Raw genomic sequence first — 17,207 nt, forward strand, 5'->3', positions numbered from 1 at the left:
AACATCAAACCAAACAATTGCACAAACACTACAGCACCAAGCTTTGCTAAATGAAACTGCTGGAGAGCACACACTGAGAAAAGAATTTGACCGTGGTTGTTGAGTGGGCTAGAAGTCAAATGCGTTTAAATAAAACTAATGTTAACACATTCCTTAACTGAAATGATTAATTCTTAGCAGAAATAAATTAAGATCAGCATGATCTTACTGTAGGCCAGTTGGTGACCCAGCCAGACTTTTGTGCAGGTTAGGATTTTGACTGTGCCTGTTCCGACTGCGAACAGATGAAAACATTGTGTTGCAACCTGGGACTTTACATTTGTGGAGCTGGCGGAGATGCACAGTTTTGTAATGAGCCCTGAAAGTTCCTTTATTACTATAAGTTTTTTGACATATATGACAAGTTATTGGCAAACTGGAAGGTAAATTTGCAAAGTTTTGATTAGCTTTCTCAATTAAAGTACAGTCTTGGTAGAGTTCATCATTGGGCATTAGGCTGGGTCCTTCACAGCTTTCATCACTATCGTCCAAGGGCATGGTGCATATTTCACTTCCTCCGTCAGAATCCCAAGAAGAATGAGCACTGCTCTCAGATTTAATGCTGGAAGTAGTGCTCAGATCCAGAACAGCTCCATCATTCAATGGATCGTATCCATAACTCTCAGAACAGGTTTCTCTAATTTTGCTCACTGGAAAAACCAAGCTGCCTGTTCTGTTCATTCCTTTGAAGATTACAGAAGTATGTCCAACATGTTGTTTTAAAGACACATCTTGACAAAACTCCTTAGCCATGTCTTTCAAGAGGTATGTTGCATTGAAATGGTTGTTGAATTCCAGTGTATCTTTAGTCAGAAGCTTATGATGAAGATTTAGGTTTGAACTATGTCTAGAAGAACAAAGACAAGCTTAGCAAGAAAAGTGTTTCACCTCACTTAAAAGCTGTTTCATAATGATCATTAACAAAGGAAAAAAATCAGTATTTAGTAGCATGCATGAATTGTATACTTCTAATTTCACCAACTGCCACACTGGGAGTGCACATGGATGATTTACACATGTGACTGGGTATCCAAACTTGCTTGCACTTGCATATGTTAGAAATAACTCTATAGAACTCAATGTTTCAGATTCTCTCCTGCATTGTAGATAGCTGTCTGCTACACTAGATCTAGTGCTGGGCCTAAAAGAGTTGGGGGACAGACTAAAAACCTGTATACTGAGATCAGAGAACGGACTGAGGCGGGGAGAAACAAGGTTCTTTCCCAATGGACAAAGCAGGAAAGGAGTGACACCTGAGTCTGCAAAAAATACTGATGATCTCACGTACTGTAACCATGTTCCAGGAGGCAGCTGTACACATCAGTACACAGCTTTTCCTTGACATGAATTTCCTTGAGAAAAAGGAATATTGCATTTTATGCAACATGCAGTTTTTTGAATGGGTGTTTCTGGATTCAGTTTAAAACACCAAAACACATGAAATCACTGCTCCTCATTGAATATTCCTCAGTTCACTGGGAACTTTCAGGCTCTGGCTATTGGAAGTTTTGGTGATAAACTGAAACAATTCAGTTTATTGAAGACAGGGAAAACCTTCATTTTTCCCATGCCATCATGGTTTAATCCAAACCATGACCTGTTCAAAAGGGCACAGAAATATTTTGCACTTGCAGTCACAGCACTCTACGTTAAAGTCTAGAAACTTCTGCGAAGTTGTTCCAAATAACTACTATTTTGCACAAAGCTTGTGAACTTTCTTGTGGGTTGGTTTGGTTTTTTTTTTTTAATAAACTATCTTCCAAAAGCTCCTATGTTAAAACTTAACTGAATGTATTGGTATGGGAAGGAATCTGTGGCATGTGAATGCAAATCTTACTGCTGGCCTTCTTTCCTGTGGCCCGTATCACAATTACAGTGGAGAGGAATTCACATCTGGGAAGATGCAGGCAGCAGATCAGGGTAGGAAGCCTGGCCAGCAGCAGATGAATCTGTGCATCTCAGATGCCGCGGCCAGTCCTCAGAGACTGGCTCATCCTCTCCCTGGACTGCATCAGCTGGCTCCAGCATTCCTAGCAGATTGCAGACAATCTAAACCTTGTGTCACCGAACTACTATCCAGGCATGCTTTCTGCAGCCAAAAGCTGCTGTAACACTGTTACAGGAGAGTTAGAAAACTTTCAACACTGAGTCATGCTTTAACAGGTTTGTTATCTATCACTTATCAATTCAGATACATAACTGATGGTCAACAATAAAGCTTCAGTTCTTGTGTCTCAGCCTACTTGCATGATAGGCTGAAATAAAATGATTTACAGCAACACAATACTGCAGCTAACAGTAAACTGAATCAAGCTTATGATATAGTTTAGGAATTAGTATGTAATCTCACATAAAAGCACTACCAGTGTGGATACACACCAGATAGTGTCAGTTCAGCTAGCACTGTTTTATGTTCATTTTGTACTGACATAAAGTAACCTGACTTTTCTTACGGGCTTTTTCCCACCAGTCTGTTCCAAATCCTTGAGTAAAGCAAGGACAAGGGCAAGTGAAGATTTCCTGAATTGATCTCATTGCTTTTTCATTAAAGAACACTGTATACATTAAAATACACATGAAAGTACATATTAAACATATAAGTCCACACATGCATCTACTGGAAAATTGCTGAATTCATAGCCTTGTGGCTTTCCCTTGATATTCTAAAGTATTCTTTCAACTATTGCAGTCTTTATCAGTTATGAAATTTTCATGGCTTTATTTAATACCTTGTAGTCTAGTGGAAAGGTAATGTTTCTTTCAATGGATTTTCATTTCATGAATGTTCTGATAAGTTATTGTACCTGTTAGACGAGGATACACAGAAAATCTTTGCAGGCTCCATTCCTCAAACACTGATTTTAATTTCAAATTAGGCTCCGTTGTGATGGTAAAATAAACACAATTTTGTTTATAATTTTCTTACCTGTCTCGACTTCTACGAGAAGGGAAAGCAGCATTACAGCCCTCAACTGTGCAAATATGCATTTCTTTGAGATGTACATTTTTAAAATGCATTTTTACACTGTAAGGGTTTTTAAAAGTCTTCTTACAGATGTCACAATGAAAGCGGCTTTCTTCCTTCTGAATCCCTAGTGCATGTTGACTGACATGATCCATATCTTTAGAGTCTTCAAAACAAGGAATGGCAGCACCCCTGTTTGACAAAGTGCTGATAAAGCCCCCGGTCAGCAAGTGGTGTTGCAATTCAGGGCAGTCATTTTTAGGAATCCTGCGCTTTGACTGCTCTTTAATATACATGGGGGGTTCAGTCATTGGCTTTATAACATCATTGTGGTGGTGTTTTGGATCTTCATATATAATCTCATGGGAAACTATTTTTAATGGTTGGTTTTCTTCTGGTTTAACCTCTTTCTCACAGTGATGCAATTCATTCTCAGAGATATCCTCGATGTATTTGTTATTTGGCGCAAAGACAGATTCAAAATACTTTGGGCCCTCTACCCCAGAGACAGATTTCCATGAATTACCTGAATGGGGGTGCTTTTCCACCCTGTCGGTCACCCGCTTCTCTATCTTATGCTCACAGGTCTCAAGCTCTCCATCGCTTACCACTTGCAGACGTGTATCATCTTCAGAACTGGCAACATCACTACTTTCGTTAGGTGTCTCAATAGCTTCTTTCTCTATCTTAATAGGCATACTTGACTTACGAGATTTTTTCTTGGGTAGCGTGTCGAATGGCAATTCATTTGAAACAAGCTGCTCTGGTATTGAGGAAGACACAAGAGGCAGAGAAGGAAGAGTACCTGGAGTATTAGCAAGTTCAGCTGGTGTGACTGGACTACGATAAAAAGGAAGAACGGGCTGTACTGTCTTCAGGTTTGGAAAGAGGACACCATTCTGTCCAATACTGGGAAATCCAGCCTGACCCTTTGAATCTGTACAAGGGTTGGCATAGCTGGTAATAGTTCTGCTATCCGGAGTTAAAATTGTAAATTCTGTCCTTTTACTATCTCCAGGTCCAGCAATGGTCAAACCGTTTCTCAGATCTTTATCCCTGTTGTTTCTGTTCATTGGCATATGGAGTCTGGGGTTAGGATTTGCACTATGACGATTTCGACTACGCAAAGAGCTAAATACCATATTGCAGCCCTCAATTGTGCATTTGTGCTTTATCTTCAGATGAACAGCATTGTAATGTATTTTCAAAGTACCTTTGTCATAAAATGTCTTTTCACATGCAGTGCAGAAAACACGCCCTTTCCTTGGCCCAGCGCCATTTTTTTCAACAGATTTCATTTTGTTTTCTGGAGATAGTGCTGTCATTTCAAGCTTTGCTGCTGTATTATGTGAACTGGAATCACTTAAAAGGGCATCATCTTCTGTTTTAGTGGTGACATCTGGACCATTTATGCTCCTCTCGTTTTCAACTTGAAATGGTGCAGAACTAGAAGTTAGGAAACTGCTTTCAGAAAATGGTATCTGAACATCTTGTTTAGTTTCATTGCTGTGGTCTTGACATTGCTCAATCAAATGTCTTTCTGGTGGTGAACCTATCAAAGGTGGAGGCACTGGACTGAAAAACTGAAACGGCAGCATGAAAGCCATGTTATTTACAATGTTCTCAAAGGGATGGATGTTGGTGGGACTCATTTTGTCCAAGGAAGCAGAAAAATTAGGACTGTGTTGACTGCAGCTCTCAATGAATGCTCTAATATCCAAATTGGCGGTTGGTGGTGGTATTATAATTGATTGCCCTTCTTTCTCTTGAATTGCCATTAACTCTACAATGGACTTAGTTTCTCCAAAACGAAGAAACTGCTGCAAAGTAGCCAGTTCTTCTTCAGTGGTCATTATGCTCCAGTGATCCAGCACCTTTCCTGAAGCATCCTAAAGCACAAAAATATTTAAACGAGTCAGATATTAGTTAAGGCAAACAAAAAACCCCTGCCCCCAGTCTCTCATTTTTTCAGAGACTAGAAATTCTTCTCTAGCAAAATGATAACATTATTCTATTTAGTGAGAGATTAACGCAAATTCTGTGATACTTTCTTACAAATTTTACCACACTGATGATATTATTTCTTTCTGAACTGGCAGCAATACTTTCCAATAAACTATTTTTTTCCACAAAAATTAAGACACGTCATTTGAACAACAGTTAGTATCATGTAAGTACAGACAGCAGAGATGGAGCAATCAGACCAAGATTTAGCTCCTCATTTAAGTCAAGTATTCTTTCACTGCAAGTTTAATAATCTTCCAAGCAACCAAGATCAGAGAACAAATGAACCTGTATTGATCTATTGCCAGTGTTCACAGAGCACAGCTGTAATTACACTAGAGTGTTGGAGTTCTTTCAAACTCTAGCTATGCCTAACTTTTCCCAATAACTACAATAAATATTTTATCACAGAACATGTATTTGATGGCCTACTGAGATTTTTCACAGTGCATGTAAGAGTTTCTAAGATGATGAAGAACGTAACATTATAAATTTTTCATGTGGTAGAGGTTCAAGGTAATTGATTCCATATTTTTAATCCTAACACTAAAAAGCAAGATTATCAAGACCATTAAATATTGATTCATGTCATAATGTAAGATCATAATGTTACTTTACATAAAAGGTAACTTCCACTGTAGCAAGGACTGACATCAGTGTTAGCACATAGGGCCAAATTCATCCTTGATGTAGCTCTGGTAAGGTCAGAGCACTACACTGGAGATGAATATTGTCCCTGGTGTTTAAAGTGATGGCAAATTTATTTGTCAATGTATTATTCTTCTGTATAAAAGTAAACTCACTGTTTAAATAATACTAGCACAAATTCTGAAGCCTTTACTTTGATGCATTCCCAGTAAGTTTTTCTTTTTATCTTGGCTTACCTTTGTTGATAGATTGGAGCAAAGTAGGGAGATTTCAATTAAGTCTGACTAAAAAGAGAGCAATGACCAAAAATTCACCCTTTCTTTTCTGGCGCTAAGCTTGTACAAGTTTATTACTGCCTTTCAGATGTACCACACTGTTAACGCATTGTTAATTATTATTAATGCATTGCTAATGCAATGAAGCTAGAAAACATTATGAAATACCACTTAGCTATCACACTTATGCTAAAAAAGCCTCTCTAAATACCTGCAGCACATATCCACGTATATAATCCTGTAGCGTCCAATCCAGAGCATGGAGAATCTGTATCACCTCTTCCTGCTTCAGAACACTGAAAAGCCGATCTAGTAGAATTTTAAGGCGCACGGGAATGGCTTGGGTTCCGTACAACATGAGGCTACTGATATCAAAGACAACGTTGGATTGAACTATTTCTACCTGGCTTGATGGGTAGAGGTTGGGAATCCTTAATTTGCTCAAGGCTGAAAATAAAATCACAAAATGTAAATAAACTTGAGTAACAAGAGATAGATAAAACTGAGTGTAACTAATATTGGGGGAGTGTGTGGGGTGTGACACAAAAAGCATACTACAGTGAGGAGGAGCTTAAAAGTTTTTATATAGATTGTAAGAACAAATATTACCATGTGCTACCCATCCATGGCGGCATTGGTCACATTGTCGCTGATTTATTTTCCCAGGTTTGAAACACTGACAACTACAGTTCACCAGAGTGCATCGGATAGCCTGGAAATCAATAGAAAGGATGATAGGTAATATATAAGCACTTTCTAGAGTGTGCAGATTATACATCTACAATGCACCCATAAAATCCATATGAAGACAGAGATAACATACCAGCACATACCTATCAGTGTGCAATATAAGTAATGCAGGCAAAACTTGAGTTATGCGAGACTACTTCTGCTTTAAAGAGAATCACTCAGCAGCTAGAACACTAGAATATTACGGAAGCAAAATACTTAATGACATACATAGCAGCACTTCTGTGGATTTATTTAGGCTGAAGCACTTTTCAAACAACAATAAACTGTTCTTGTTTCTCACCTAAGATACAATCTTCATGTAAGATCACTTTTTTCAGGATGGTTTGAAAACAAAGACATATAGATGAAAGTCCCACTCAAAGTTTTGCTGGAACTCCTTACTGCAATATAGGAAGTTCTAATGAGCAATGCATTAGCTCTGCATAGATGCCATCCCTTACATACAGCAGTATCCACATAGAATGTATGCATCCTGTCAGAGTTCACTAACGCTCCTCAGCGACAAAGTTCACAAAAAAGTACTCCAACTCCTCTACAGCAGTCACATTCTGTAAGGAAAATGCTTGAAAGATAATAGGCAAAATAGGGCAAACAGATAGCAACCAGTTGCACAGTTCAATTTGTGCATCACTTTGCTCTCACCAAGGTCATCTATAATGTAAATCAAATTAGTATTCAGATATTCCTAATCGCCAGGGTAATACAAACTTGCTTCCTGGAATATATGCTTTCTTCTGTATGTGCCCATCTGGTGCAGAAGGCACACAGACAACTCTGAGGTCCTAGTTAAAGGTCCATAGGGATTGCTATAAAGCAAAGCATTTGTGGGATTCTGTATTGCTTAGATCTGATCCTGAGAACAGTTCTTACTTAAATTATATATTTATTAAGGGAGGGAAAGCAAAGAAATTATTGTGCAGAAAGTATGCACTGGAATACAACAAAAAAAGTTAGATTATGCAACTCTAACATCTGCATTTTTCTGTTTTTAAAATGAAATGTTTTAAAGTACAGAGAGGCAAGTATGAAATAAGGCAAAGTTGTGCCTGCTACTGGCTGCTACTCCTGCTCCTAGGGTCTTCATGCAAAATGGGGACTTCCACTACTTATTAATACCCATAGAAAAGCAAGACAAGACTTGAAGAAAAAAGTAATGTCTTTTCAGTGCAGGCATCCCCACATTGGCACTTTTGGAAAACATACAAAGAAGCAAGTTTTTGGATGCTCAGGCTAAGAAAGATGGGTGCAGGGAATGTTTAAAACGAAAAGGACATGAGAGAAAGATAATTTCCCTGGGGTTTGCGATGGGCATTTCTTTAGGCTGGAAGAATTTGACTGACTCCGGGCAGAAAAGTACACTACATACAACAGTCTACTACAAGCAAGCATGTGCAGGGCATTTGAACACCCAGTGCTTTACATGACTGGATTTGGACTGAGATTTTAAAATCTCAGTAGCTGGCTTACCAAGGAGTTAGCTTAAATGCACAGCTCCAAACTGCAGTGACTTGATGCTGAGATTCATCTTTATTTGAAGGATTGGAACAAGTGGCAACAGGGCCACTGAAATATCTGAATCACTTTGTCTTTATTCTTTTAAAGGAGACATTGCAAAACACTGAATTCTTGAGAAAAGCTCTGTGCTCCCCATAAAGTCGTAAAATACACATCAATACCCTACGCAGTGTGAATTGCTTCACTGTAATGGAGGATATATTTTCACTTAGAAGCTAAAATACCTTCATATAACAAGAAAAAGCCATAAATTTCTTATGGAAATGTTGGGCAAAAAGGTGTAGTTGGCTGATGATTCTTTTCTATCATAAGATACCAAACAGTAATGCAGTTCAAGTCTTCTACCACTGTACATACATAATATTCTGTGACTTGCGCAGACTGAAGCTCTTCCGTATGTGACTCTGCTAGGTTCGGTAAGCTACAGTGCATTCCATGAATGCATCTTTTGCAGTCCCTCCAGACAAAATTACAAAAGAGTACTTCCTTTTTCTGCAACAAGTAACAGAAATACGCACAATGAAAAAAGCTGTCACGATGATAAGTTAATAGAGATTTCAAAATTTTTTTCATTCCTTTTCCTTTGGACATGTTCCACAAACCACTGACCTTTGAAATTATTTTTATTCTTAATTTGTGTACTTAGACAAGAAATATATACCATACAAAATTTTGCATTTCATAGCTCTGTGTAAGATCTTTCTTCTATATGGTACAGGTATTTATTTCGTCTTCCTGTATATGTACAGAGGACTGCACATGCGAAAACCAGAAAAAGTAAAAAGGAGGACATTTTGGTTTACATATATGAAAGCGGCTATTAGAAAGGGATTAGAGTTCCCCTTCTGTTCTAAATATGGAATTGATCCCCTCCGAAGTCAATACGTTACTGCTTCTGGACACCAGTCTTAGATGTACTTAGTCTGCACACTGCTAACATATCAAAGGTACACCCCTCAAATCAGCGACCTGTTGCTGAGTTAAAAAATTACTTGTAAGAATCCCTAAGAAGAAACAAATGTGATTTGCAGGTTGGTAGCTTTTCCGTTTATTTGTGCTTGTTAGAGTCTGTGCCTCCTAAAATGTTTCTAGCAACATTTGTGTTAATATAGTCACAGAGAATGTAGAACATGGCAAAATTAACTTCCAAAATAGTGAGTCACAATTTAAATCTTCATTCATTGTTCTACTTAAAAAGGCACTTGTAAAAGATGCACTTTGATTATCTCCCACATAAACTTATATCAGAGTTTAATGAAGAGAAACTTAGCAAAACTTCATGAGATTAACATGCTTGTCTTTTGCCTGTTAATCTTACTATCCTTAATATGCTTATCCTAAGGTACTGTAATTATATCAAGTCTTTTAATGAGCTTTATTTTTCCAACAAGTTGAATGTACACACAATTTCATTCTACAGAACAAAGGAATAACTTTCTATATTGCATACACATAAAGCTTCAAAATCATAATTAAAGGATTGGAAATATAGATGGAAATTAAAGTGGAAATTTTTTTAAGTGCAATCCTTTCATTCCAGTCTATTATTTCATTTTCCAGAAATATGTCAGATGTTTAAAAAAATACATCATACGCTATCATCAAGGATCTTGTTATTGCTTTCCAGTCACTCCCTCCCTCACAAATGGATCTTTCCAAATCCATTATCAGCAACACTTTCTTCACTTTTTTAAAAAACAGAGTTGAAAATTCTGATCAAAATTTTCCGTGGTTTTACCAGCATGACTGTGGGAATCTGAACACTGGATTTTTAATACAAAAGATTGCTCATTACAAGTGAGACAGATTAACCATTAAACTGGCCGCTGAAAACCATCTAACTACTGATCATTGAAAAAGAAATCTTAACATCTGTTGCCTGAAAGTCACGACTACTGACATGTTTTTTTGCCAGATATTGATGTGGCTTCGATTATGCTTCAAAAGTTACTGAACGTTTCTTTTCAACTCACTCGCAGCCTCCACAGCTAAAGAAAAGCACAACCTAATGGGACAAGTTCATTCTGATTCGGGGTATGTCATCAGACTTCGTTTCATAAAGCAAGTTTGAGATCACCTCTGCTCTCTGGAAGCCTTTTGGGACCTACAGTCACTTGCAACATACTAACAGCAGTTTTAAAACAACACAGCAAGAGAAGAAGGGCAGCATAACTACCACATCTCATTCAGTGTTCAGTGGATTCTGGTTTGACAGCACTTTGGCTTAGGAAATAAATTTAAAACAAAGTAAATATTGAAGACTCTGTCAGGACTGAGTTAGAGAGCTCTGCCCATGCTAGAAAGCCAGTCTGGCTTTCTGCAGGCAGTGAGAGCTGCAAGTGCAGACACCAAGAAAATGGAAGAGCAAGTCCCAGATTACCCCGGTAGCATTTAGTATCAGTAATGCACAAGTCAGCACCCTCATTTCTTTCAGGCATCCAAGAAAAACCCTCGTCTTCTTTGCACAAAGCTACCCTTCACTTTAGAAACTGTTTTTTCTTAAGTTACTGCCATCGCATGAAGAGCACGAGAACTTTGCTGCTCTGCTATCTGGATTACTGACAAAACGGTGACAATGATGCCCTGTTAGAGGAACATCATTTGCAAGCAGGGATTAGAAATTCCTAACAGTTTAAAATTCAAGTCTGAAGAAGAAATAGGAGTTACATGACAGAAATGTGTGAGAGAAACTTTCATTAGATGAGATATAACAGATACCGCTTTTCATGTCCTTTATTGAGGACTTCTAGCAACAAGCTGTTCTTCCTATGGCCATCTCACCTTCATTTCCCAGAAAAAGTAATCCCACTGAATATGTGTAACCCTCCAAGACACATCCTCCCGTGAGCACATATCCTATATGAAAGAACTGGGATGTGTCCCATTTCTGCAGAATAGATTTGCAGTGCCTCCACAGCAAGAACACTTGTGGAGGAAGAGGCAAGATTTATAACAGGGGAAGAAGATCAATTTGTAAAACATTAGGATTTTTTTTTTGTCTGTCAGTCAGCTAAAACATGAAAGCCTTTTTACTTCCTAGAGTATAGGTAACAATTTTCTTACATATTAAGAATAATCCATAGAAATCAAGCTTTTTGGTTTGTAGAAATAAAATTAAACATGAGACATACGTCTGGTTATTAGGAAATATTTTCTTGCTTGCACCTTGTAAAAGATTTGCGAGGGATGTAAAGGGATGGATACACTTACTATCTCTTAAATTAAAAGTATAGTCCACAGCTAAATCAAAAGCCAAATCCAAATCTGTGTGCATCTTGCGGCAAAGAAAACAGTAACTGTATATGAGTGCAAAGTTGCCTTCCTGTCCAATTTCTTTTCTTTCCCATTTTTGCTGTTATCAAGTGAGTTTCTTGCAGTTGCAAAGTTTAAATAAGTCTTCCTTTTTCATCACCCACTTACATTTGATTACTTTGGCATCTGAAGCCTTTGAACAACCACTGAAAAAGCAGAGACAAATTAAAAACCCCTTATCTTAAGCATCTCTGTCAATGCTGTACTTTTCCACATCATACAATGAGCAAAGCTTTGCTTTGTCCATTTTTCGTCAGATAACTTTTGCCACTTCCCCTAGGGATACATTCCACTGATAAATAATACTGTCCGTCAGTTATGTCACGATTTAAAACAAGTTCTCAATTTACATTTTGCCCACCTTACTTTCACTGTATCACAACCCAGCTGTGCCTATATGTATCACACTATTTGGTCTTTTCAGCTATCCCACTTGTATTTGTAGACTTCCGCTCTGTCCGCTCTATAGTACATATTTAGCCCTTGTGCCTGTTCTTCCTAAACACAGACTTCAGGTTTTGATTCTCTGATGAGCTCCCTGCAGTTTACTGGAACTAAAATACATTCCAGTATGTTCAAAGTACAATCACAAAAGGTGTTGGGCTGCTCCAGGTGGTATAAGTACTTGTTGAAGACATAGCCCAGCAATTAAGCCTTAACTGTGTGTTGATATTGTATCTGTTATAATCCAGATTAAGCATTTTATACCTCTGTTGTTCCTTCAAAGTTTCAACCTATTCCAAGTTTAGTAAGGCTATGAATCCCATTTGTCTGCAGAGAATGTTAGGAGGGACCCTTGCAGCAGCTTCAAGGAAGGGCTCTGGGCCATTTTCTTCTTCCGATATCAGAGAGGGAACAGGATAGCTGGAGGATGGACAGAATATGGAAGCCCTTTGCTGCTTGTGAATAGAGCTGGGAGGACACACAAGCAAGGGGGAAAAGCGAGATGCTCACCAAGCAGTAGTGCGCTGAAATGCATGTACATGTGCACATGTCTGGCAGCAAGGCCGGTCTGAGAGTTACCCTGCACAAAGCAGGCTTGGCCCGTGCCACAACTTGCACATGTTCAGCTCAGCACTGTGGTGTTTTCTTCTGTCACGTGTTTAAGGTTTGCAGTCATGACTGAGGTCAAAACTGTACCGGCAAGTAACATACCACCGACAGTGCACATGCACTGCCTGCCTCTGACAGCCTTAGCCCTCGAAACAAAGGGCTTTCCCTTTATGGACATCTATGCCTGCTCAAGTACATTTGGCTGTTGCAAATTCTGCTGTTTCTCTACCAAAGTTTATAAATACTTAAGACTAAAATAAATAATTATATAAAAATATTAATACAAGGAAAAGGTCCTTATAAGGTTTTTAATTGTATCGGACTGAATCCTGCACACACTATTTCCACAGTCTTACCTCATAAAAAATGTTTCTTACAAAGTAGCAGCTGCTGTAAGTACAGTTATTTAGTAAACATAAGTAACAACAAACATCTTTCGTGAGAAGCAAACAAGCCTTACAGTTTGTTGTATCCAGAAAACAGTGTGATATCGTCTGTCTTTTGAGCTTTTAATTAAGTAAAGAGAAGTTGCACAGGGATGTGACAGAGTAAAAAACACTGACCAAATAGCTCCAACCTGCTCCATTAGCAGACATGTTTAAAATGCTAGCCCTAGATGATTCATTTGACAAACTGCTTATTAGTAAAATAATTTAGGAAAATTCTTGTCTCCTGCTTAAGAGATGAACTAGGAGAAAGATGGGAAAGATGGAGACGGGCCACAACTTGCCTCTTAAGGTGCCACTAAACACTCACAACTTGGTTCCTAAATCCATGCAGGCTCCTCGATAATCGGGCTGGTTTTCACACACACCGACCGCGTACGCTCCCACCAAGCTCAGGAGGTGCAAGGAACTTTGAAAAACCCAGACAGAAAGCTTTTGTTTCAGAGGCCAAACATGGATTTAGGAGTTGAACTTAACACCTATTGTGCAAAAATTTGGCTGGTGCTGATAGCACTCAACTCCCACTTATCCATTCACATTGGGAAATTATGTTAGGATTTTTACTCCTAAAAGAACACAAAGGCCACAAGTTGAATACATTTTCTAGATAAGACCACAGAATACCTCCCATTAATTATCTTGATCCTTATGTATATATTCATATTGTTTATTTGGGGTCAGATACCAAAACCTGACCTCCTTTTTAAACAGCCACAGCCAGAGAATACATGTAAACAGAGTATTTACAACCCAGATCCTGCAGCAAGTTGCATCACCTCATTACCCTCTCCCTCAGTGGGGCTGAATGAAGCAAATTTTGGGCTAGAATTTGACCAAATCTCTCTTGTGGGTGCAGCTGAGCACCTTGAACTGAAAAATCTTTAATTGTCCTTGTAATACTTGACTAAAACATCCTCAAAAAATGCCAAAAAGTGAGGGGGACACACACACACACATGTGAAAAAACTCAGCAAGATGGAACTGAAATTAGGCAATATCTTCACACGATGGCACCACCCCGTCAAATCGACCATGCTTACGGATTTAAAAGACAGCTTTAGCTGGCTACTGAATTATGGACCGTAAGTCCACATGTTGCCACTTGGTTAGAAAGTTCTACTAACTGAGAACAGTCCTGAAGTGAGGAGCTGAGACAAGAGACTAAACGAGATGCAGGCTTACAAGTCCACGGCGAACCCAGGCTCGGCAGCAGCTTTCTCGGCTACCGGAGAGGAGCTCTGGGCAGTCTTGGGCAACGCAGCTGGGCAAGGAGGCAGACGGGAGCTACGTCTGAGAAAGACAGCATGCTACAAGGCCAAACTTTAATCACAGCATAACTTGTGGGATGAAAATCACTCCTCATGCATGTCACTTACCCTAAAGGGCCCCTTAGGGCAACTCTTGTTAATGGCACTGTCAAAATAATTATAAAGAGAAAAGAATGTGTATGTGTGCGCGCGCACTCAGACTGCTACTCTTTAAACAAAAAGCACCAGACAGTAAAACTTAATTTTGCTGTTCAACCAGCGTGCTTGTAGATACATTGGCTTACACTGCAATTAATCTCACTTGTTAACAACAGGTGTGTGCTGACAGACGGCTTGGTCAAATTTGGGAACACATTTAGATCCTTTTTTACTGTTTGGTTTAGAAAAGAAAACAAGAAATACAAATTGAGGAATGAAAAATGTCATATTATCATTATATTATAGTTGTTAGTTACTTTTGATTCTGAAACAGACTGCAACGCTACAGTTCCCATGGCCTACCTGCCCTAGCCTGCGTAGGTCAGAAACCCTTACATTTTGCTGAGTATTAAGCAGTAGCTATCACCAGATATTGAAGTAACTTCCCTTTCTAATAAATTTACAGGAAAAATCATTCTTATTAGTGCATTTCAAAAATGAGTAACAGATTGCTGCATACTGATGAGAAAAACTGCTCAGGCTTTAGGGGTAAAGATAAGTCACTGGATAGAAATGATGTGAAATTTCTTATGAGAAAGCACTAGATGCAAGTTAATCTAGCAAATAAATTGCGTACATACTATTTATCTGTATTGACATGCTATGCATACCACATTAAATGCTGAAACTACAGATCTGTCCATGAACTGAAGTTAATTAAATATTTAACTCCAAGCCCTACATTAGTGAGAAATAAGTGTTCTAAATGCAAATGCACAAGTATCAGAAAAATGAAGAATATTAGTATAAATCAACTGCAAGCCCTTTAAAATACATCTTTAACTCTTTACCTAGTTTATAAAATGTTATACATGCGCAATGTGGGCGAGTTAATATTTCAAAGACAATCCTAACTTTTTCAGGTCCTCACACTGCTGCTTAAGTCTCAAAGCCATAAAATATGCCTGCTTAAATTTTTTTTTTCCTGTTACAGAGCAAAGACATAGATTAAAGAATAAAGGAAAATTAAGAGCTCTCTGAAATATTCACCATTACACAATTTCATTTAATGCAATTTCATAAATTTTAAACCCAAACACTATTTGTACACATACACATGATACTATCTAGGGTACTACAATTATGCAATATTTTACGCAATAGTGTAGCTCCATTGGTAATTTCACAATTTAAAGCTTAGTATTATTATATTTAAAGCTTTTTATTGAACACAGGTGAGGAAATTTTTAACCGGCTTTCAGACATCAGCTACATTCAAATGAAAAAATACCCATTTCTAACTGATAATCAGCTATATTTGAAATTTAAAGTAAAAAGTGTGAATTTTTCTCATTTTTTTCTTGCTATTTGTTTAAAGAAACAATCCTACCATGGTTTTAAAATGTGGAATGAAAATGTCATTGCTCTTTATTTTAAAATGACTGTTAAAAATCTTCATTCTTCCTCATTCCCTCAATAATTTTCGGGGGGGTGGGGGGGGGGTGGGTGTCTGAATATTGAAATTTCCGTCCCTAAGCAGATTTTTGAGAGAGCAATTAGCAACAAAACAGTAAGAAGTAAGAACTAAAAAGAAGAAAGGCGATGACACTTTTTGTAAAACTTCCACTGTAGCATCTGCAAGGACAAAAACTACCTGCTGCCCACCGCACAGGAACTTGTGAGAGTTCCTGCACCACTGAAGCCAGGAAGGGCAGGAGCTGACCCAGAGGGCCAAAACACTGATTTAGCTTCCCTGCATTTGGTGGATGTTTTGCTGGAATAATGAATTCAAGATCCAAACCCAAATTTTAGCTCAAATCTCCAAGAAAAATGTTTAGTAGATGCCAAATCATACACAAAGTGCTTTTAAAACATATATATATAGCAAAAACGGTAAACTAAAATAAAATGAGAACATTTCTGTTCATATCAGAGGTACATTTAATAATATCATAAGGAAGACTTTATTACTGAAAGGCAAATAAATCACTGGCTTGTTTGATTGGACATGGAATGGCATGCTCAACGTTGTATGAACAGATTTTTTTAACAGTATTGTGAACAGGCACGGAAGCTGGAAGTCAAGACATTTGGTATCAAAAGGCCAAACCTTATTGCAGCCTAAGTAAGTAGAATTTAATCCTGGCTACAGTAAAGCCCATGAGGTGGCCCAACATTTGTAATAATGTTTCCTGTTTCTGTGATGATTTAGCTCTCCTGCATGTTTGGATACGTTTGCAGATACCATTCTTTTTAGGGTTCTGAATACGTTGCAGATGGTTCGGTAGTCCAAAGAATAAACAGAACAACTGCTTTTTAAAAATCAATCAATTCATATATTAAGTATAACAAGAGTGTATCTTGCATAACATAAGATCTGTTACTTTTTACATATTCACCTACTGTTAAAATAAAAGTCTGATTAAGCTGCAAACTACTACAAACTGTAGAGTTTATTTCAAACAGAAACTCACAATTATACTGATTATAAAGAAAACCTATTAGCATTATACGCATAATGGTAAATAGATCTAACGGAATATACATGATACGTTCTTTGAAAGTCCCTTTTTTCCCCCCTTTTCTGTAAAAGAAGAAATTAGAAAGGTATTCTTCAGTGTATATTGTTCTAATCACTAGAACAAAGAAAACCAACATGTACTGTTAGTTAAAAATAATGCTAGTCCTACTTTGCACCATGACCTTGAGTGGAGCGAGGCTCCTTACCTCCCACTCCTCCAGCACGCAGAGCTGAGCCACAACTTCAGTATTTTAAACCCAAAGTACAGAA

General features: G+C 38.1%; 1 protein-coding gene across 1 annotated transcript in view; it reads right to left on the reverse strand.

Moving 5' to 3' along the window:
* Positions 1 to 204: 204 nt before the first annotated feature.
* BNC1 (basonuclin zinc finger protein 1) overlaps positions 205 to 17,207 on the reverse strand; it is a 75,833-nt gene continuing 58,830 nt past the window's right edge. The window contains exons 2-6 of the mRNA XM_075431301.1: positions 12,438 to 12,460; positions 6,541 to 6,643; positions 6,143 to 6,378; positions 2,966 to 4,893; positions 205 to 886 (exon numbers count right to left, since the gene is read on the reverse strand). Coding sequence (XP_075287416.1) covers positions 205 to 886; positions 2,966 to 4,893; positions 6,143 to 6,378; positions 6,541 to 6,643; positions 12,438 to 12,460 — 2,972 coding nt within the window. The remainder of the gene's footprint in view (positions 887 to 2,965; positions 4,894 to 6,142; positions 6,379 to 6,540; positions 6,644 to 12,437; positions 12,461 to 17,207) is intronic.

This window comes from Opisthocomus hoazin, chromosome 10 (assembly GCF_030867145.1).
Source record: "Opisthocomus hoazin isolate bOpiHoa1 chromosome 10, bOpiHoa1.hap1, whole genome shotgun sequence".
In the NCBI taxonomy this organism is placed as follows: domain Eukaryota; kingdom Metazoa; phylum Chordata; class Aves; order Opisthocomiformes; family Opisthocomidae; genus Opisthocomus; species Opisthocomus hoazin.